The following is a 23,407-nucleotide window of genomic DNA, read 5'->3' as shown; positions in this document are numbered from 1 at the left end:
GAATACGTGCACGTTAATGGCTTCACTAGTGGTCCATGAATACGTGCACGTTAATGGCTTCACTAGTGGTCCATGAATACGTGCAAATTGATGGCTGCAGTAGTGGAGCATGAATATGTGCAATTGACGGTTATCCATTTCACATTCACGTTAGGTTCCCTCAATTGTGCCTATATAAAGTGGTCGCTCCTCATTCGAGAAAAATATACGAGATATGCACAACCTATGCGACTGGCACTTGGTTCCAGAGCTTTGCATCGCCGCTCAGGTCTTCCCCATCCCCCCTCGCGGTGTACACCGCGGTTCGGGACAGTAGGCCTTCAGAACCCCGTCTCTTTAGGTTCTGTACGGGAGAAGGGCGATAAGGTTTTTGGGGATCCGTCTAGCGCGACTACTGACTTCTTGTTCACCACGGACACTGACGATCACTTCCTCGACGATGACTACTTCCCCAACATCGCCAACCTGTTCAATGACATGGCTGATGTTGGCAACATTGTTACCACGAACGAATCGGCATCGTACGTCTCTCGGTCTCTTTTGTTTGAGATTTTCCTGCAATTTCTTATTCTAGCAAATGGTTTAGATTTGCTCCATTCATCTTCTATGTTCTGTTCTTATTCTCAACTAGTTTGCATGGCTAGTTTTATAAGTGTTCTTGTCGTCATGATTTATCTTCTATTTTTATGGATTAAATCTCATGGTAAATTGCTCATATTTCCAACACATATTACTTCTGATTTTTAAGCAAAAGAGTTAACTATCGCCAGTCAACGTAAGAAGTTGTTGGATTAGTATCTGGACGTCATCCCTACTTCCCTTTCTACATCGTTCGTTTCGAATCATAAATTACAAACCAGATTTGATGACTAAGCGCTAGACTGATCTCTGACAGAATCAGACAATTTAGGCAAAGCAAATAAAAAAAAAATTTACTCTAACTTGATCATGCTTGTACTTCTACAACTCGATGTAAAGTCTTCTACTACAGCCGTTTCTCGACTTCGCTGCATGAATGCACCCCTTCTTGATGATTATAGATGATCTGACGTCTAAGGCGACGCCTCTGTCTCCTTCTGGTGGTTTCCTTTTTTATTTCTTCTATTCCTTCCCGTGATAGTAGCGGAGTGTCATGAATAATAGTGATAACGCAAGCGCTTTCATCGCAAGTGCTGCCAGGTGGGAGGCAGGCCATACCATCCTTCAATCTCTGCGCCTGGGCAGTTTCCTCGCCCTCTCGTCGCTCCACGGCTCCCAGGTTAGCGTTTTGCGCTGTGTTCGGATGTGTGACGTCAAGTTCCTTCTAGCCCTCCTAACGATTCGTGCCAGCTCGGATTCGGGGCCCTATGCGTCATGGACTCTGCGAGCTGAGTTTCGCGTTTGCGGTCGCGTGCCTATGCCGATGGAGCGCGCTGTGGCAATTTTGTTGTTTTCGGCAGCCGAACGGTTCGGTCCGCTGCTTCTCGCTCTTTGACTCGCCTGGGGTGGATGACCTGACATGGTAGGGCCGGTTTCGCTGCATGGGCTCCTGGCTCCTGGCTCCGTGGGACGGTTCCTCAGCGAGACTGGCGTCGTGGCAGTTCGTTCTGCGTTCGTGGCGTGGGCGCGTCGTCCGCAGGGTCGGTTCGGGTCGGTTCGGGAGGCACGTGGCGTGCGTTCTGGGCTTCCGTCCAGCCGTCTCTTTCGTCTTGCCTCTTTCTTTCTCCGTTCCCTTCCTTCCTCTGCCGATCCCTCACTACTCGCGGCTGCTGCGCCGCCGGGTGCTGCCCCTGGTCTCGCCGCCCGTCTTGCTGTGCGCTGGTGCTGCCGCTGCTCCGATCCTTTCCTTCCATTAGTTGGTGTGCATCACAGGTTCGTTGCCCTTTCCGTCTCGCGGTGTGCAGGAGTGCTCCTTCGCGTGGGCGGTAGTGGCGGCCACTCGCCGGCTTTCGGGGTCGTTGCTTGGTGGGTGGCGGCCCGCGGTTGCCCCCTCAATGGGCTGTTTTTCTGCGTGCTTTTGCCGAGTGTTGCCGGCGGCAGATTTGATCTAACTGTTCTGATTTAGGTTGAGTGTCGATTTGGCCGGCGTTGGGGGCCCTTCGCAGCGCGTCTCTTCGTTTGGTTCTACGTGAGGCTTTCTTTGCTCAGTCGCTGGTGTGTTTCTTCTCCTTTTCTTTTTCCTTTTTTAGATCGGTTTGTCTCGCCGCCGTCTGGGGCTGCCGCGGTTTGTTCGTGCTTGTTGCGTCCACCGATTGGATGCATTGTACGCACATCTGGAGTTGTGTTTGCTGCAATGGGTTGCGGCTGTGGTGGCTGCTGGGCTGTGGGGGTGGAGGGGATTGGATCTCTTTGAACGACGCCTGCAGCTACGTTGAACAGGCCCAGCCATGTCGCGGGCATGGAAGTGAAGAGTTGAGCGGCAAAGGGGAGGGATGTCAATGGCCTCCGGCAAACTGAGGAGTTTACTAGGGCCAACTGATCCCAGGCGTCTCGAGCCTCTTAGGGTGGAAGACGGTCAACACATCATGATTGGGGTTCCTTCTCCGTCAGGGTACTTACTAGCTTTTCCTGGGCCCTTCACTCTGAGTAAAAAGAAAAATTCAATGCTTCCAATACCATGCTGGTTTTAGCGTGATTTGACGAGGTTCTGACAAACCTGATACTGCAAGGAAGCATATAATCCTGCTAGCGATGCTCCTTGAAAGAGGAGCACTGGCATGTTATTTTTCTTCTCCTGAGTTGTCCTTAGATCCATTTCCTATGATTTGATCCTGCAGTGAAGCAACCGAAGTTTTTTATTTACTGCAATTTCTCATTAGGTTGTTAGTGTTCGTGGAGGCTTTGAAATTCCTGGCAATAAAAGCGTCGGAAGAATTGAGATTTTAAGGCAATTTTGTGCAGTGGTAATTTGTTTTGTAGTCTTGGCAACGATGACTATAAAATGCATCCTCGAAGCTATTGCAGAAGGGGTTTAGGGTACATACACTGTATAAACTGTTAAGATTACTTACTCACCTTATTGGTAGCAGCAAACCAAGGAACCAGCTTTTCTTCCATGCTTGATACTCCCACTCCATCTCCACAAAGGGCTCCTCAATTGATGTTATTCCTCTACACCATCAGCTCACATTAGCAACAACAGTACTCCACCTTGTGTTGTTATCTCTGCTCTCTCCTATAAATCCTGTCTTTGCCAAATTCCAAGTTCCCAAGTGAAATAGATTTCAAAACCTTAGTATACTTCACCTTCCATGTTTTATTGAAGTGCAGATGATATTTCGTTACAGGTGATAGTGTTCTCTTCTGATTCTCTCATGTGTCTCTTTTGTGTGAAGGGGGTCTCGTTCCTCTCAAGATGAGATCACGAGATTAAGTATCAACAATTCTTTTCTCATGGTACTGACGTAAGTTTCATTCACTCAATTATGACCCATATAAAAACTAACCTCCTGCTAAGCAACCCCTCATACACTAGATGGATTCATTTTCTACTTAAACGAATTACCATATTACTATTTTAAAGGTTACTTCTGTGATGACACTGTTTTTTTGGAAACATTGACCGCCGAAGATTAATTTGTGTAGCATTTGAGATGTTGCCAATTAAAAGTAATGGTTGCGTGTTGAATGCGTGGGCAGCTTTTTATTTACTCAATATAATTCTTTTATGCTTACATAGTCATTCATCTTGTGTTTATTCTAGATTTTGAATTTTTAAGTAATTAGAATTTTCTGATTTCCTTGCATCTCTTAGGGAACATGCAGAGGGAAACTAGGACAGGTAAAATATATTATAAGAAAATACTTACATTTCTAATGTCTTGGATAAGATTGTTTATATAATCTTCTGTGCTCTTTTCCTTTTTATCTGATCATTCCATGAACAGGAACAATCAATTATTACTTTTATGATGGCATGATGATCCAAAATAGTGTGTTTTTTACTCTTCTTACGACTTATACTCCATATCGCATAAGTTTTCCTATTTTGTTTAGATATTGTTGTTTCAGGTTCAGGAGTAGTGTCTCCCTTCAGTGGTAATGGATTAAGGCCCGTTTTCAGAGTACATTACTGTCATCGACCCTGGACCCAAGAGGCGCGACGGCGCCATTAAAGGCAGCCGCACCTCAAGGGCAGGAAGGAGGTATAACTAGATTGATTTATTCTTACTTGTCTCATGACGATCACAGGGAGCCCTTTATATAGGGAAGACTCAACTTGACATCCAAGAAACTAATCTCTACTTTCCTAACAAACCATATCTTAATATTCCCATCTTATCTCGTGCCTAACTAATATATGAGATGCTAATTGGATATTGTCCCTTATTTGGATACCTAGGGCTGTGCCCCTATAGGGATGTACGCCCATGACAATTACACGCTTCTGGTCCTATGCAGTACAAGAAAGGAATCATAAGTACTGTATTATCTAATGAACCATATGGCAGCATAATGTATGTTTAAGTATGAACTGGTCATAGTTGTTAGGTGGTGGAGTGGGTGCTTGGAGCAACAAAGATGCACATTGAGATTAGTTCCGACGGTTTTCCTTTGCTTTCATTCCGCAAATGGTTGTGATCCTGCTTATGAATTCTCTGCTCTTGGTTTCAGTTTTAGGTCCTACTTCATCTGATCTTCAAGTTGGTTTCGCTTTTGCATATCCTCTCTTCTTTGTTCTCTACTCCGGTAGAATGCCACTATAAGTCTACTTGAGAATCTCGAAACTGTCAGTTTGTACTCTGTCCCGTGTTCGATAACAGTTACTGTATTTCTGATTAGGGTGTGAGCCACCTCTCTTAATAAGAAGGCATACCTTAGGTGCCAATCTAAAATCGCTCGAATCCTTGCCAACTTAACAAGTTTTTACATGGCCTTTCTCCTAATTCGAACTATGGTCCTTTTTATACCACACACACAGAGCTTACCACTTGAGGATCCATGTACCTGCGGCCTTACTCAACTTCCTGTATGTAAATAACTAAATATACCATGCTTTCTTTTATACCAGTCGGTGCATAATGGGTGTCCATGCTACAAGGAATCCGATAAAAAAAGATGCTCTTGCCCCAAACATGCTACATTGCTGGCGATGGATGGGGAAAATCACTGCGATGCGAAGTTACCTTTCGGCGGCGCGGCGGAGCGCGCAGATCCCAGTGACAACTGCAGCAAAGATAGTGTAGTAGGAGTATTTCCAAGCGCAACCGGACAGACACGTGCGCTATCGTCCAATATTTGGTTTGTTGCCCATGCCGCATGGCTCGGCATCGACAGCCCGGCCGGTCGCTCCGGTCGTGGTCGTCAGCCACGTACCCAAGCTTTGTGCGACCACCGCCGACCTATCCAGGAGAAAAATCTCGCCGTGCAAAACGATGGTCGATCGTGCCGTCGTGCGACGGCTATCGCCTCCGGTCCAAAACTAATGTTGTGGCAATCTCATTTTCTATCTTATCCTATGATCGATTAGCACATCGTCTTATATTGTACTGGTAGCATTATATTAGGCGCCGATTGATCCAGACATGATTTGCAGTTTGCACACGACTGACTAGCAGTAATCAGGCACAGAAGATAATCATTGTGCCATGACCATGAATGTGTGTACTATATTCACGGCGGCGCATCCCAAATTACCGATCAAAGGCGCGCAGCTAGCTAGCACCGGCCGTAGTGCGGGTTCACAGCGCGCGGCGAGCTAGTTTGGTTGGCGCCCTGGTCCAACGCTTCTCTTGTCATCTTGATAGTCGGCCCGTCCTTTTCACAAATCACAAGCTATAGCTCTCGATGATTGGGGATGGCACCTATTTATAAGCTCACTTGACAAGTGTGTGGTTCCGGTGCGGTGCGGCGTACGTACAAGCTGCAGTGATCTACGGCGAGATGTGATATGCCGTTTGTGCCGTACACGTCCCCATCCGGTGTCGATCCCGGTGGTGCGCGCGCGCCGGCGTGGCAGATTCGGCGCGCGGGCTCGGGTGGCGTTTTCCGCCGGTTTCCGGGCGCTACTGGTGCGTGGCGACCGGCGTGGGGGCTTGGCGGTGCACGCGGAAACGAGACCCCCGTCCGCGTCTTGACTGCACGTATACCGGAAAGCTAGGTTTGCTGTCTTCACGAGCGGGCGGGCGCGGCCGGGAGGGACAAAATTGGTGGCGTCCGGCGTGACCTCACACCGCGCATGCGAGTGCCCCCAACGAGTTAATTTGCCCCTGTTTGGAACGCATGACAGGAAAAACACATGAATAGAAAAAACAGAGAAATTCACATAACATGCATCTGAATTCCTATGAAAATTGAAAACATATGATTGTGATAGAAAAACCATTTGAAACACAAGAACATGATAATAGTAACCAACAACATCCTATGGAATAAAAATGACTAATACACAGATATAATCGGTTATATGGATATGCTACCATTAATTAGTTAACTAACAACGAGCAAAATCATCCATACCATCTATCTGCTGGCCACATACCCCAAACCAAATCCATGAATTTCATCGAGAGGTAGCTCACGTGCTATACTGAGGTGAGATGGTGTTGCAAAGCATCAGAAAGTTGCATCGTGAGATTGAGCCTCATGCGAAAAAAAAATGAGGTCTCAGTGGAGTTTTCCTTACCTGTGAAATCATAGTGCAGCTACAGTGTTTCATAGGATTGGTAACTTTCTTTTCCTTTGTCCCAAATGGTCCAAATGTTTTTTTCCCTTTGAAATTTCTTTCCTGTAGAAATCCCTTTGTTCCAAACGGGGTGTTTGTGAGTGGGGGCGGCATGCAAATGAAGTGACCGGCAAATCCCGTACTACGTGACTGATGATACATTTTGAACGTGGCTTAATCTGGTCTGTTTGGAGACGACAACAGTGGTCGAGTGGATGGCTGGCTCTGGCGCAATCACGGGCTTTCGTGCTGGCTTTGGTGTGGTCTTATCGAACACTGTAGCAGTTTCGGCGTCTGATTGACCCGTGTGTTGTTGTCGTGTGGCGGTACTACTAGTCTACTAGAGTAATTCAGGGCTGGATTAGCGAAGCGAGCTATTTAGCTAGTTGAGTTTGCGCTCTTTAAGCTCGTTATCTTACTAGGGCTAGATTAGCAAGGTATTTGGCTCGTTAAGCTTGTTAATTAAGACGACGAGTGAAAACTTAATTTTTGTTCGGCTCCGTTCGTTAAAGGGTATACTGAAATCACATGCGGAGTACCTGTTATTCAAGGTGTGAACATTACATACTCAGATTTCAAGGTATGTGATTCAAATATATGGAAATGTTTTTACTTAAATTATGTTATCTATTTAGCTATATATACAAAGGTATGTGCACAAGATTATATTCGGAGTTTTTTTTTAATTTGTGCGCTTGAAATCATGAACCCTAGGCACCATGGAATTTGTGCGTTTGTAATCATCTACATGCTATACGGGGTGAAGGTCCAGGGCGATTGCCCTATTTAAGCAACCCCAGGATCGGTCGTGTTTCTCTCTTACATTTCTCCTTCTTCAGTGTGTATTTTTCATTATTTTTAAATTACACCAAAAATGAGGCTAGACTAGTTGGTGGCTCCGTGGAGCACTACAGGTTTATCTGCTACCCCTTTTACTCTCTCTTTTCACTCTCCACTTTTTAGTTTTTCCAATTTTCTCAACTTTCAGTTTTCTTTTCTTTCTCAACATTCAGTTTTCTAAACTTTCAAAAAAATTCAAAAATCTTTCAGAAATCATCATTAAACTTACGGATTTAAGAATGTTCAGGCTTTAAAATAAAACTGAAAGCAAAATTTCAATGTTTGGAATAAAATTAAAATGAACTGATGTGCTGCTTTTGTGGGCTTCTCGTTTTTCCTATTTATTTTGCTTAAAAAAGATTGCGATGGGTTACTATGGCATGGCCTTGGGCTGTTGAACAGAATCCAACCACACACTAGAATGGTCGCTAAAGGCCCTCCAGTCTTTCAGGCATATTATCCGGTTGGGCTTGGCCGGTCGTGCCAGCCTGCTTGGTCTGGTCTATCGGTGATGCACACTTCTTTGCTTCCTTATTCTTTTTTTCTTTTTTGAAAGGATGCTTCCTTATCCTTGATGAGCTCTAGGATAAATGAAAAGAGGCACTAGGATCTTCTTGGGCCAGATTGATCTTCAGTTTCCGTTAGAGAGTCCAGATTACAAGGCCTCTTGTTTGGTGTTGGTGTATTAGTAGTTAGTGTTTTGATATTTGAGGTGTGCAAAACTCTTAAAAATTCAAAAAACTAGTGTTTTGTTTTAATTTGGTAAAAAATGGAGTGTTTCGTACTTTCGTGGGAGGAAATTAGGGATAATGCCCTCTAAATTTTTTCTACCAAACAATCATTTGGGATTTCTGATGTTTTTTAATTTGGAGTGAATAATACATTAAAAACATCCCAAAAATTCTAGCACCAAACAAGATCAAAATGGTCCGCTGGTGTTTACAAAAAAAGAAAAGAAGCAGAAGAAGTGGACTGCTGGCTACCCGATCCAGCTTACACATTCACATGCTTAAATTGTCCGATGGTTGTTTAGGTCTAGTTGATCCAGCTTACTCGTTCACATGCTTAGAGTACAATCCCATGTTCCCTGGTCCTCTCCATGTGCTCCACTCTTAAAAAAGCTTATCAGAAAATTGAGAACGGCGGCAGTTCGCATAGTTTGATGACTCCCGATAGACCTCAGCACATTGTTGTACCCTCTCCGTTAGATCCGGACACTTATTACGGATCTCCGAGAAAGTATTATCTTTTGGTTAAAGAAAGGAAAAGACTTAAATCTAAGAGAGAGAGAATCTGAGGCACCTTTATCCTTTGAATGAATTTTGTTCCATCTTGAAGCGACGGCAATTTATACAGTATACATAAATAATTTCTATATATTTTTCTATAGTTGAGACAATACAAGCCCTCTCATAGACAAACAACCAATTTTACTACACAAAATAAAACGAATGGTAAAAATTGGTAAGTTGTACAGGGACCTCTAACACCAATGTCCATCCATTTACGGGTTGAGATTGTCCAGTGCCTCCAAGAGAATAGGTCTGAACCTCTTGCAGTCCAGCTTCACATTTTGCTTATCCATGAAGGTACGTCTGATGAACTCAAACCCACGCTTGTGAAACGAGATAGGGTTCTTGAAGATCTCATGATCCTTCGGGTATTGATCCGTGAGGCTGCTCTCGTCGACGCTGATAGCATACTGCTTGTACCGCAGACCCATCATCTCTGCCGGGTTACCGAAATCGGTGCGCGATATCCAGTCCAGGCCACCCCATGGCACTATCTGAATGAGCGTGGCATTGTGTGGCAAGAACACGCAGTTGGTGAGCCCAGCACCGTGGACGCCCATCATCACGTCAACAGAGTTAACAAGCTTTGCGAACCCAGAGATGTCGGAGCTCACATTCGCCTCGTCGATCACCACCTCAAAGCCGAGCTCCTCGGCCATGGTGATGATCTCTTCGAGGTTGAGGAACATTCTTGTACGGTGCCTCTTGATGATGAGCAACCTTGGCTTGACCTTGGGGGTCTCTCCAAGCACCACCGCTGTGTCCTTGCCCAGCGAGTAGGCTCCACGCATGAATCTGTTGAAATCAACCATTGTGAGACCGTGTGGCGCCTTCGACGAGTCGATTGTGAACTCCATGTAGGCATGGGTGCCGACAATGGCGTGTTTGAAGCAGTGCACTTGGTCGTCCTTGCTGAAATCAATCAAAGGGTACTTGGATAGCTTCTGGAGCACCGTCTGGTACTTGATCGTCCACCAGAGTGCCATGTCTGTTATAAGGAACTGAACTTCGCCGTTGAACTCGCTCGCCGTCGTGAAAAGAGGGACGAGCACGTCAGTGAAGTCATGGAACAGGTTCCCTGTGTAGCCGGTCAGTGAGAAGATCACGGCAGGCACGTCGTGGTATTTGGTGCATTCAGCTGCCACTTTGCTTGATTTCACTGTCAACTCAGTGATATGGCTGAGGCAGAACTCGTCCCCTTTCCGAGGGTAAGGCTTAATCTTCCACACCTCATCTCTCTGTGAACCGTCAGGCTCCATGAAGAGGATGGAAGTGGCCCTCGGGTGAACTCTAACATCGCCACGCATCTCGCACACGTTTGCTCGGAAATTTGAGAAATCGCACAAGGGCTTGCTCCCCTGCTGGGAATTAGTCGTACCTAAAAAAATGAAAGATGCTTCTATCAGAACATGGTATGTTCATTAAAAAAAAGGCGTGATGCAAACCAGCTGGATCAGATGCTGTGGGTACAGAACATTGGGATCAAATCTAACAATAATGTGGCATCAATAATAAGGGCTCTGACACGTGACGCAAAGTAAGCAATGCTCCAGTGGGTGTTCCCAAAAACGCGCCGTCGGGTTGATAGGATACAATACAATTGGATACTAGACGCCTGGACCTACAAATCCATTCTCCGTACTTTTGATTCGAACTTGATTGTAAATGATATGGAAATTCCCTCGCAAAAAAAATGATAAGGAAATTGCATCGTAGTACAAAAAGTAATGCTGTGAGGCTCCTAGTTACAAATACAAATATTTAACAGTATTGCTATTTCTCAGGCGACTTAGAAAGAATTATTTCTTAGTTGACGATAACAACCTTTTGATTCAATTATTGGGATTTGTGTAAGATTCCTGTAGCTCCGATGGATGAGAAAAAAGTTATTGGATGACTACGATTGTCGACTGGAAAATAACTATTTCTTAGGCGACTGAAAAATAGACACTCCCAATATTTAAGTACTGCTAATTTGGGGGTTATTCTTACTAGACACCAGTTAGTTTTTTTTGCGATAACTAAAAACAAGTTAGTTAAAAGCCAATGGCGAGGAGATACACGGTGCAACTATTGATTTGATAAGAAAACCATTCAATATTTAGTTTTTGACTATGCCATGGTTACGTAACTGTTCAATACTACGGTACTTCCTTTGTTTCAAATAACTGTACATTTAGGTTTGTTCCAAGTCAAACTTCTCTAAATTTGATCAATTTATAGAAAACTATACTAAGATTTACAACACAAAATTAGTCTTATTGCATCGATCATGAAAATTTGTTCGTGTTGTATTTATATAGTGTCCTAGATTTAGTAAGATCCTTAGCTTATATAGTTGGTTCAGTATTGCTGTCACACTCCTGATTTGGCTAATTTTTTGTCAGTGTAATAAACTTTGTAAAGTAATATCAGGCCAGATGTAGAGACGGAGGCGATACAATTTTTTTTAAGTTGGAGTACATTGCTTTAGCTTGTGCTCATTTCACGCTTCGTTTCTACCACTAGTCCACTAGTACTTCTGCATGAAACTAGCAGTACTGCGGCCTCTGTTCTGGCATCGCATCAGAAACAAGATCAACTCTCTGGATACTCAGACAACAAAGATTGCATATGGAAACATAGTGATAAATAGGAGTAAATGAAATGGACCTAGTCTAATAAATGAATCGGCGCGTAATATTAGTATACTGTACATAAATGGATAATTGCAACGAATGTTACCTTCTTGCTTAGCATTCTCGTTGTCCTCGGCGTCATGAATGGTGTAATTGGAAACTGTTGGAAGGGTGACCCTGTGCTTCTCCTCCGCGTGCCCATGCTCCCCCTCCCCTTTCCTCTCCCCACCTACACGTCCAAACATTTCAGCCCACCAATTGACACTCTAGGAAAGAACATTCAACGACAATTGTGACTCTGCTTTGGGGCTCAAATCATGGATCTTCGTAGCACTGGTCCCCGGTTGCTAATTGTGAGTGCATGGAAAAAATAAATTATGGAGGGGTTCAACTGCGACGGCTAACCTAACACCTCCTCGTCGGATTTATCGCCTTTTTTCCCGTCCTTGTTGGGGATCGGCTTGGGCTCCATCATTCCGCTAGCCGGGTCCGGCTCGCTCAGCACCCTGCTGTCCTCCTCCTCGCCGGCTCTCAACCCTGCAGAGATGTAAAGGAGCCGTACCGGCACCACACGCTGTTAGCCCAACAAGATAAGCGGGAAAAAAGGAGCAGGAAAGAAGAACACCTTTCGGGGGTAAAAATGAAGCAGGGAAAGGAAGAAATTACCAACCTTTCTGTTTCACATATGCTTCGTCGTCCACAACTTTGGGGTCTACACCTGGAGAAAGAAACCGGCGAGAGATGCCTCCAGGCGTTCAAGAAAGGCCGGAAAGCAAAGTGGTATATGTGGGAGAAGGTGAGTAGTACTAATTAATTACCGAAAGTGTTTGTGGAGGTTTTCCGGGAGGAAACGGGGGGCGCGTTCACCTTCTGCTGGATCAGGATGGACGTCGGCGTCTGGTCCGCCGGCAGCTTGCCGTTCACTGCGCAGCCAAATTAAGGAACCAAGAGAAGAGGCCCCAGTCAGTTTAGTTAGTTACTTTAGGTACGGAGTGGTTACTAACCAGAGCCCACAGGATCAGATGAGGAAGTAACAGGAGTTTTAAGAGAACAACACAACGCGTGCCCGACCGATCGAGAAGCTAGGAGGTTTGAATTGCTTACGGCCGAAGAGCATGGCGTCGGGCTTGGAGACGACGACGAAGGTGAGGGAGACGAGGAAGAAGCCGACGACGATGACGAGCAGCCGGAACCGCCGCGACTCCTGCCGGAGGCCCCGGACGAGCTTCGGCCGATCTCCTCCGGCCTTCATCATCGTGCCCCTCTGGCTCTGGCCCAGCTCCAAGAAGAGAGAGCCGTGCAAGGAACCAGAGAGGAGAGGACAGCGGGGGAGAAGGAAAGAAAGAAGCAGCAGAGCAGACGACGCGGTCAGCCCTGGCTCCTTGCGTGTGTACTTGTGCGTCTGGGTTCTGACCACGGAGCCGAGAAGCCGGAGGTGGGCTTCCCGAGCAGCGAAAGAGAAATTAAAACAGGGGAATGGCCTGCTGGGATGCCGCTGGGCGCTGGCCGGGTCCGGGTGGGTGAGGAACTGCTGGCCCGCCCGCTGTCCGCCGGGTGAGTGAGTCTATCGATGCTAAGCCAAACTTTTAGCGTCCGTACGTACCGGTTCAAATTTCGGTCAATCCTTGGAAGCTTCCGTCCATTCCGGAATTAATCGGGCACTCCGCTCGCTCGTCCCGATTACCCGGGCAAACATTAGCGACGACGTTGCTTAACACTTACACTTGCCTGATGCCGGCGTCCGGCGCACCGTGCACGATGTGGGGGAATGAGGACACGAGCCTTTTGTTTCGCACCAAGTCTCCAACACGAGAGGCAAGCTAGCCAGTGTCAGAACGAGAACGATGGGTACCGTGGGGGTGCCGAGTACTAGCTCCCATCTGGGTTGAACAGGCACGTGAACGCGCGTACAGAGGCTTTGACTGCTACCTCCTTTCACGTGTCCTGGACTAGTTAGCCAATCGTCTGTGACTGACTGTGCTAGCTGCTAGCAGCTTGCCCATCGACGCTCCAGCGAAATCTGCATACATCATGTAACGGATCTTTTGTTGCCATCTCGAGTCGTGTCTTAAGCCATACGATTGGGGAACGAGCGGGTCCAGATCTCCACTACTCCAACGTATACAAAAGAGCTGTACGTTTTTTGAAAACAAAAGCTTAGCGGTGGTGTACCAGGCTGTACACAGTGTGTGTACCAGCAAATTTCAATTCACCGTAATCTTAGATGAAGACAAGAAAAAACTAAAAAGGTTCTATCTCCAACCATAACAACAAAAAATATTCAAAGAAAATATAATCCACTCTTATATTAAAACTAATATATCTAGAAAAAAGAGAATATTGCTAGAAACCTAAAAAAAGTAGTATATGAGTTTTGCCAAAAAAAACATCGTTATAATTTTCTTTCAAGTATGTATTCAATGTTACAAATTTTGCAGCACATATCTCACATTCTTACTAATGACATTGATGGTCAAGTTTTTTTAGAAACTCTGAGTAGACACTTGATATGGGACGGTAGTTGTGTTAAATCAGCGACGCTTGATATGAGAAGGAGTGAGTAGATGCACTTACACCCACACATGCCACCACATGCGCGTGCACACATCGCGTCTACAGAAGACCAGAGTCAAGAAGTCTTAAGGTTGACAAAGTCACCACCGCATCGCTATGAATGGCTACTCAGGTATATTGAAAGGATAATTTACATTTACGAAGCACATTAGATAATTGAGGTTTGGTTCCTAGCGGATCACGGTGCCACTACCCGCTAATAATCAAACCAAAATATATAACGAAAATTTAAGAACCTTGGCCATTTTAAAACTTAGTGTGCAATTTTAGCTTTCATTTCTAAACCCCAAAAATCCAGAATAATTACGTGAGACTTTGGGATTCGATTTGCAAATTACTGAGTTGTGCAATCATGATTGTAAGATATTTTGGACTTCGAAATGTGCAAAATACAATTTTTCACATTCACAAACCAAAAAATTGCAGAAACTCAATTATGCACGATACCGAGCTTCACATGGTGCAAAGTCCTCTATTGCACATTTTCAACATTAATTTTAAGCAATTTCACTCTTAAATATGTGCAGGTTACCTAATTGTACATTCTTCACTCCAACAATTGAAAAAAAAAGGGGACAATTGTGGGCACTTTCGAGCTTCAAGATTTGCAAGATCCCTTGTTGCACAGTTCTAAGCCTAAGATTGCACAACAATTATTATGTGCAGTTTGAGATTCTAAATGCGCTAAATACTTACTATGCGTAAAAAATGACAGTTGTGTGCACTTCGGGCTTCAAAATGTGCAAGATCCTTAGTTGCACATTTGTAAACCCAACATTACACAACAATTATTATGTGGACCTTGATTCAGGCATAGTAATGGAGGATTTTGAGGTATCCGTTCACATCCACTAATTTCTATCTTCAGAATAAGTATCTGATGGTAAGTTGATGGTAAGTGAAGACACCAACAAGAACATGTTGTTGAGGAAGTATTATGCACTTAATATCCTTTAGACAAGGCCAATCGAGATAATTTGTTGGGATATGAGTATGAGTAGGGTTATGGAATATGAGATCGATATAATTATGTAATCAATCGAAGATTATGTGTTTGAGTCGAATACGTGTAACCCGAAACTCATGTACTCCCTCCGTCCAACAAAAGATGTCTCAAGTTTGTTAAAATTTGGATGTATCTAGACATGACTTAGTGTATAGATGTATTCAAATTTAGTCAAAGTTGAGACATCCTTTGTTGGAGGACGAAGTATAAAGACACCTCGGTGTAACCAAATTGATTAGACAAAAATAGTCGGACTAGACACGAGTTTTGTGGATGGCGGTCTAGGCTTGCCAAAGTCGGAGGTGTGAAGTGCTCGACAGATTTTGTGGCATCTTGTATTATGTGATTTAATGCATGGTGAGGAGTATCCCTAGTTAGAGTTATAGCCGGCAGCGACGAACCTCGTGAGCACATATCATGCCTACATGCTGTATTGGTGTGACTAATCGTTTCTCGTATACCATCGTGCAAGGTTTAAAATTCACCAAAAAATTTGGAATTTCTACGGGCCTCGAAATTTTAGGCTCTCAGTACAAAATTCAGTTTGACTACAATTTGAATCCAGCGTAAAATAGCTTTTGTAAACTTTCTTTATCCTGAAGTATATCATATGCAATTTTCTTTTTTTAATGAAAACCTGGTAATTAAATTGTGTACCTTGTGCTGAATAAATTTTTGTTCTGCTACAATTTTGATAAATTTTGGTGAAAAGTGAAATCCAAAATAGTTTCCACAATTTCTGAAAATTTCAGTAATTTTGGTAGTTTCCGAAATTTTGTCCAAGATGAAATTTTAAACCTTGTAATTATGCCCTTGGATTGTCTAAGTTAATTATCTTTTATCCATCTTCATTGAGCGAGAAGCCCATAAAAGACCTTCCAGCCTTATCCGGACAGAGTTTCATGAACATGTATGAACAACACAATGGATATTACCATCATACCTTGGACATGATTCATCAACCTAGCTAGCCATCGCATTATATGAAGAAATTAACATGTACAGAATGAATTCGGTAGACGGATTGCTGGGACAGGCGTCAGTACAAGACATTTGGAGATGTTGATCTGTTACCTCAAGTCAATAAGCATTACACAGTCCATTTTATAGTTTATTGTAATCAAACATACGGGAGAAGAATGTAGAACATCCGAAAACATGCAACAAATGTGATCTCCCGAGGGAATGTGATTGAAACCTTATATAGAAGAACCGAAACAACAGATTTCCTTTCTGCGCAACCGGTGGGAGACGTCTGGAACTCTGCAGGAGCAGGCGAACGCCCACTAGGTTAGCTAGGTTAGGTACAATTAAGTTAGGTAAAAGTAAGTAGTATTTGACTATTTGACATGGTTAGGCTTTCATCAAACAGCCGGGCCATGCGGAAATTTCGGGTGAATTAGGGGACCCGATAGTCACCAGAGTGGAATGAAAATTTCGAGAAAATAGCAATATGGTTCTTCAGAAGTTTGACACTACATCATCAGACCAGAGACGTCATCACCTCCTGCCGATATTGTGATCAGGCAAGGCCGTCGGCATCGGCAGCTTGTAAGGGAACACTGCCCCAGCGTACTTGTTCCACTGGCGCTCTACTTTCAGCGTGTCGAGCTCGACTGAGAACGTCCACCTCTTCTCGCTCGGTGTCAATAGGACTTTTCTGGTATCCGCCGCGACGATCACAGCTTCTTGCTGGAAGAAGCTCTCCTCGCGCCCCGGCAGCCCCACGGTGGCCTCTGGCAACCTCAGGAGCTTCTCCAGCACCCACTCGTCGTCGTTGCCCGAATGCCACCGAGCAAAGACTTTAAGCTCGTTGCTTATCACACGGATTACACGCAGCACGCCGTCCTCGCCGCCGACGATCCGAGAGTTCTATTGGGAGGACGGGCCCCAAATGCTCCCTGGGAACACAAAGACGGAGAAATTCGGGGTGGTCTCGTCAAGAGCAAGCACATCGGTGGCGTTTCCTTCCACGCCCCAGAATAGGGTGCCGTTGGCGCGTCCCACGAAGTCTTCCGGGCCGAGCGTCGACGGAAGATCGGCGTCGCTGGTTGCCGCGCTGTGCACCAAGCGCCAGCCTCCGTCGCCGCCCGTGGAGAACACGCAGGCCACGGCTTTGTCGACCGCGGCCATGACCCTGAAGTTAGACATGCTGATCAGGCGATCGGCGCCGTCGAGCAGGAACACGCCGAGGCGACCGATTCCGTCCAAATCTGCCGGCCAAAGTATCCCCTGGTAGCGCCCCGTGAGAGGCTCGCTGACGATGAGATCGGCAGAGCAGCGGCAGACGTAATGGTGCCCTGGCCACGCTTGGAGGCACGCCCTCTTCTTGGAGAGGAGGAGGAGGCTGCCGCGGCTGTCTGCGAGGTCCCAGGACCCGCTGTCCGGGATGAAGTCAAGGGAGAAGTGGCGGCCGTCGACGGCGACCGGCGAAGAGGACGATGGGACGAAGAGAGCGTGCCCTTTGACGGCGTGGTAGTAGCCGAGCTGCGGCATTTGCAGGTGGACCGAGCGGAAGTGGGAGAGGAAGCCAGGGTCCCCCGCGACGCGGCGCCACCGCTTGCACGCGGCCGCGGAGCGGACGAGCTGGCACGGGGATGGGCCGAGGCGGAGCAGGATGCGCTCCAAGAGATGGTCAGGGATGTCTTGCACGGTTGTTGGCCGCCCGGCCTGTTTCGTCTTCTTGGGCTTGCTCTTGCCCCGCCGACGTCGTCCCTCCGACGCTGCCATTTGCATGGAACCAATCAACCAAGCGGAATCTCGATCTCTGGCCAGTGGGCACCGGGTGTCCGCGTCTGCTGAGAAATTATGCCGTATTGATAACCTGCGTGGCCGCAGCTCGCGGCAGCTGTCGAGTGTTGACCCGAGGTAAAGGTCAGCAAGCGTGCCGCGCCCTCCAAGTCACCCGTCGCCGTCAGTTGCAAGCTGTCTTTTTTAAGCATGTCAAACAATGGGCCTTAAATTGAAGATAAATTGAAGAGTAAGTCCATTTTAAACCCTGTGCTCGTAGAGGTGGACCCAATCGAACCATGACCTACAAATTCTTGAACTTAGCACCCTGAACTTCCTAATCTCGGTCATTAGTGCCCTTAAGTGATTTGCCAAACAGGGATCCATGCTCCCACAGCCACCGAACTGTTCAAAATGAACATTTCAGAATAAAAAGGACAAAAGAGAGACTCGATCCAAATTGATACCAATGAGAGAAACTAACTGGAAATTGAGCTTATCAACGCATCCACACAGGCATAATACCTTCTTTCAGGATTTCGCGGACTCCATGAAATCCACCTCGGCGCCTTCACGCCGCGCGCAAAGGCAGTACTTCGTTGGCTCATACTCCATCGGATCTTCACGATACGACACAGGCGAACGCCTATCTCTCACGGTGCCTCTCCCCCATCGACGACCGCCGCTCGACACAGACCCGGATGACATCTCCACTGTCGCCGCCGCTGAATGCGGGACGCAAACCCTAGTTTTTTTCCCGAATTGCAAAGTGTTAGTTTCTTATTTCGAAGCGATAAACCTTCTTATCCAGCGTGGCCTAAACAATCCCAGCTTAGACCCTGTCACGTCAGCAATCCCGGGGATAATCCTACTTAAGGGCACTAATGAACTGGATTTGAGAGTTCAAGGTGCTAAGTTCAGGGATTTGCAGGTCAGGGTTCGATTGTGTCCACCTCTACAAGCACGGGTTTTAAAATGGACTTTACTCTAAATTGAACCACTAAAATTACAAGTAGGGGCTGGCCCTGATAAATAGAGGCTAAAAAATTGCAATCTTCTCTAGCAAGACACCCAAAATCACAACCCATATTTCTTCACCTTCAAACAATTTCATCCAAATTCACCTCAATTTATCTGAAATTCACCACAAAACATCCAATTTCATCATTTGTTTATCCAATTTCAACACACATCACTCCAGTTCACCATTTATATCCAATTTTAGAAAAAGAAAACAAAAACCACCAAATACAAAAATACACAGAGGAGGAGGCAGGCGTCCACGATGGAGGTTGCGTCCGTCCTCACGGCTGTCGCTGCGGAGGAGGAGGTTCCCGAGAGGAGGAGGCGGCAGCTGGGAGGAGAAGAGGAGGAGGCCGGCACATCCTTCCTTGAGCACGGCCAGGAGGAGGAGAAGAGGAGGAGGCCGGCACATCCTTCCTTGAGCACGGCCAGGAGGAGGAGGAGGAGGCCAGCGTTGACAGGGAGGATGAGGAGGCGGCCGGCCAGCGGCCAGGAGGAGGAGGAGGAGGCCGTTGGCCGCAACAGGGGAGGCCGAGGCGCCCGGCCGGAGACGAGCGGCTGCCAAAAGGAGACGAGAAGGGAATCTCGGGATAGGGAGGCCCCTACATGACCCGTGTGAAAGATCGGTATGGTCGACTAGAGGGGGGATGAATAGGTGACCAACAAATTTTATTTTTTATTTTCATTTTTAAGGGATACAAGCATCAATACATGGGTTCACTAAAACGTCTAAAAGATGAACACCCCTAGTATGATGCGATAGCCGAAGCACAAGATAAACAATTAAGCTTAGCAAGTAAGTAAAGGGGCAAGAATTATACCACACGCGGAGACGAAGATTTGACTCCAGAATTCCACCTTTTGGTGAGGTGTACGTCTCCGTTTGGAGGAGTACTCTACCACAAAAGTAGAGACGCCACAAAGGCTCATTCTATTCTCCTCTCACTACACCACAAAGGCGATGTGAGCTCCACTAATGGCTTCCTTGAGAGTGAATGCCAACCCTTACAAACTTGACCGGGGCTCTCTCCACAACTTAATTGGAAGCTCCCAATCCGAGGAGAAGGACACATCTCCACAACTTAATTGGAGGCTCCTTTCTGAATCCACAAGACCACCGCACAAGATTAGTGGCCTTGAGGAGACACCTTCCGGCTAGGGATCCCAAAATCCCAAGAGTAATAAAATCTACAAGGGGAATCAACCTTTTGCTTTGGTGAAATCCTAGATCAAGATCTTCTCCTCCAATCCTCAAAAAAATCAAGAATGGGGAAGCACTAGGGAGAAAGATCTTGGAGATTTGAAGCTCTTGTATTTGGGGGAGAGAGGAATAGCTCGGTGGAGGAGAAGTCCCGAGGTGGGGGATGACACCTATTCAAAGGACGCCTCAAAATCTGACCGTTATATGTATTTTGCGCAGCCAAGTGGTATAGGGGTGGTAGGGCAGTGCTACCGCCAATGGTAGTACCGCCCCACTACCGCTCCAGGTCAGTAGTGTTTTGGCACTGGTCCGGTACAGGGGCGGTACTACTGGCCCCAGTACTACCAGCCTGGACAGAGCTGCACTGTCGCCTGGAGTGAAATAGGTAGTAAACCTTAGCTAAAGATTATGAGGTGGTCTCTCTCCCACTTAGGAAAAGGCTTTATGTGGGTGCACATATAGTAGATTTGTGTACGTGAAGTGATATGGACATGCTAACCATGGATACGACCATTAGAACTCTAATTGTTGGTGTATCTAATAACAATTATAATCAGGTGAATTCAATTACAAAATGTTTTCAATATGTTACTTGCAAAGAGGCGGAGTTACTATCTTGTGTAATCTTATTATGTAGGCATCTTATTAAACTTTACAAGTCTAAAGTGAAGATGAAGTGTGATAGCCTGCAAAGGGAGATTCAAAGTGAAGCCTATCAAGTCTACTTTCCAACAAATCAAATCAAACGGCACATGATTCGGAGCTTGCTAGAGAAAGATATCACGAATTAAAGTCCGAGCTGTCAGGCGACCCGAATTTGTTTTAATCACCCAGGCCGCATCCAGAGTCCAAATCAAGCAAACAAGTACTTGTTGGAAAGTTAATTACAAGACCTTTCCAACGGATCTGGCCCCATCAAGAGATTCGACTCTTGCTAACCGTGGCGGACAAAACAAGCTGACGGATCTGTTTTTCTATTTCCTAAAGAGTTGTAGTTTGTTAGGAAAGTTAGAGATAGAATTGGATTTCGGCCTCCTTACTCAAGGTGGACGAAAATGTCTCTCCCTCCTCCTTTATATACCCCATGAGCCCCCCTAAGGAGCCTGGGGTATTGATTAGATAAAGTTTAGCCATCTTTGCTACTTTCGTGTAATCGCGTGTGTCGGTTAGATCACCTGTTTTACCGTCGTCAAGACTCCAACATATCGTCTCGTTGAGACATTGGTTTGATATAGTATATTCGTAATTTCAGATTGCATCGGCTATTTATCTTGTTGTTGCTTGTTCTTCGATTGCTTGCAGGAACAAAGACCTTCGTGGTTAGGTTGATCGTGCCCCCGCGTGATCAATGACCCGATGGAGTTGGTGTATCGATTGCTAAGGCGCTGCCTCCTAGGTTGTAGTCGGATCGTCAACGTCATCTCCTACCCAAATCGAGAGTTACCAATCTCATCGAAAGATCGGGCCACCTCGACCCCACATCATGAAGTTGATTCACCCAAACCTTTCCCATGTGGACTCCCTCTTAATAGTATAGATTTCTTACGACTCAATATAAATAAAAAGACGTAAATCTTTCTATGCTTATTTCCTTGTTGAGGACAACGAACCGTTTTGTGCCATTTGATCTCAAATCTGAAACACTCGAGCACACGGTTAACACCAAAACACTTAGTGATCAAAATGGCGTTTCACCATGGGGATGGGGTCTCTGGGCTGTTTTGGGTGCCTCCTTAAATTTGGGGGCTTGTTTAGGGACCCTGCTGGATCATGTTTTTGGCCTCAAGCCCCCAAATTTGGAATAGGGTCCCTGTTTAGGGGCCGTGCTGGACATGCTGAGCAATTGCAATCATTTTACCGGCGCGATATGGAACGTCAACGAGCCCGCTATGAAATTCCAGTTGGGCTAGTTCTGTGCAGTAGAATAGGGTATGGGCCTGTCTACAGAATGGGACTGACTGACTAAGGACGAACCCACGTGAAGAATCCGCTTATGCTCCGGTTCAGGTGGTTATCCGCAACAGTAGAGTCGGCACTCTATGTCATCTACAGTGGACGACGAAATAACATATGTAATATGTTGTGTCTTTAGGTTATATATTTTTTGTTAGCATTAAATGCAATGATGTACAATGATAAATAGATCAATTCTTAGCTGACTCTTAGTCGGTTTTTCCCTTAAAAGTTTGACTATTCGGGAATAGTAAGTTCTCTTCTGTTCCTCCACACAAGCAAAATTCAAAAAGAGTCGGTTAAGACTCAGCCTTTGTGGATGCCCTTAGGTTTGCTTTGGATGACATGGTTTGTAAAACATAGGAATAGGAAAAATACAGAAATAGGATGCCATGTCATATTCAATCCTTCAAGATTCAAAACACAGGTACCAATACTATAAGCTAGGTGTTTGGTTGCATCACAGGAAACACTACTACAGAAACGGTTATCAATAACGGTCGAAAAAGCATACAATAACGGGCGGGCCGCCCGTCACTAACTTCCTGTCACTAATGTACTGAACATTAGTAACGGGCATACGGACCGTCACTGATGTGGTACACATCAGTGGCGGGCACAAGTAGGGACCGACACTGATGAGTTGTGGCCATAATTAAAAAAAACTCATGGCTAGCATATAATTATATGCTAGCCATGTTTATTTTGTTCTAATCGCACACAAATTGCTGGCATAATTGTCAGGACGGCCGGATTCGACGTCGTGGCGGCCGGATCTGGCGTCAGGGCGGCCGCATCCGGCGTCATGGCCGTCAGCTGCTCCTCCAAGCGCCACACGCCGCCGCTGCTCCAGGTCCCGCGAGCCGTTTCTCCTCCAGGCGTTGGTCGAGGAGGCCACGGGTATATACATACAAGCAGTATCTTGACACCACAACAAATCACTTAAATCCGGAAGTAGAGATCCTATATATAAATTTGTATACAAAAACAAATCACCAAATAATCCGGCTAACTTGTTGCTTGCGAAAATTGCACGCCAGCTGGCCACCAACCAAGAAATCTGCGAGAGAGAAAGTGAGATTTAGAAGAAAAAAATGAGAGAGGGAGAGATGCGTACCCGGCGACGCTGCTCCTCCAAGCGCCGCTGCCGGTGCTGCAGGCGCCGTGCTGCTCCTACACGTGCTGCTGCCGCCGCTGCTCTCCACCCGCGCTGCTGCTCCTACACGTGCTGCTGCCAGCGCTGCTCCTCCACGCGCGCGCTGCCGGCGCTGCGGCTCCTCCTTACGCGCTCTGCCGTCGCCGGCCGCCGGTGTGGGAGGAGGAGAGGGAATAACAGTGAGGTAGGAGGGGCGGTGGCGCTGGTGAGGAAGGAGATATGACTGTTCGTGTAGGAGGTAGACAGGGTGAGAGATGGGGAGGGCAGAGGGAGAGATAAGCATGTGACGGCTGGGGGAGGAAAGATTGGGGATGGGGGAGATGAGGCTAGCTTTTATAGGGTATCCCTCCAAACCCTAGGGCCCTCGGGCT

The 23,407-nt window shown here is 46.2% G+C and overlaps 1 protein-coding gene, 1 long non-coding RNA gene and 1 other non-coding gene across 3 annotated transcripts; 1 reads left to right on the top strand and 2 right to left on the bottom strand.

Moving 5' to 3' along the window:
* Nucleotides 1-1,638: 1,638 nt before the first annotated feature.
* On the top strand, nucleotides 1,639-4,823 carry LOC106865990. Its single transcript, XR_001405959.2, has 2 exons — nucleotides 1,639-1,851; nucleotides 2,045-4,823. It is a non-coding gene; the product is annotated as an uncharacterized LOC106865990 (long non-coding RNA).
* Nucleotides 4,824-8,768: 3,945 nt separating this feature from the next.
* LOC100837177 lies at nucleotides 8,769-12,856 on the bottom strand. Its single transcript, XM_003568411.4, has 6 exons — nucleotides 12,498-12,856; nucleotides 12,212-12,316; nucleotides 12,064-12,111; nucleotides 11,799-11,930; nucleotides 11,500-11,622; nucleotides 8,769-10,153 (listed from the first exon to the last, which is right to left on the bottom strand). The coding sequence occupies exons 1-6, from the start codon at nucleotides 12,646-12,648 to the stop codon at nucleotides 8,988-8,990; spliced, it is 1,725 nt and encodes a 574-aa protein (XP_003568459.1). The 5' UTR covers nucleotides 12,649-12,856; the 3' UTR covers nucleotides 8,769-8,987.
* A 3,185-nt stretch (nucleotides 12,857-16,041) lies between these two features.
* Nucleotides 16,042-17,757, bottom strand: LOC100841726. Its single transcript, XR_002962790.1, has one exon. It is a non-coding gene; the product is annotated as an uncharacterized LOC100841726 (transcript).
* Nucleotides 17,758-23,407: the final 5,650 nt, after the last annotated feature.

Source organism: Brachypodium distachyon, chromosome 2 (assembly GCF_000005505.3).
Source record: "Brachypodium distachyon strain Bd21 chromosome 2, Brachypodium_distachyon_v3.0, whole genome shotgun sequence".
Taxonomy (NCBI): Eukaryota; Viridiplantae; Streptophyta; class Magnoliopsida; order Poales; family Poaceae; genus Brachypodium; species Brachypodium distachyon.
The sequence above is the reverse complement of the archived record's forward strand: the minus strand, read 5'-3'. Positions and strand labels throughout refer to the sequence as shown.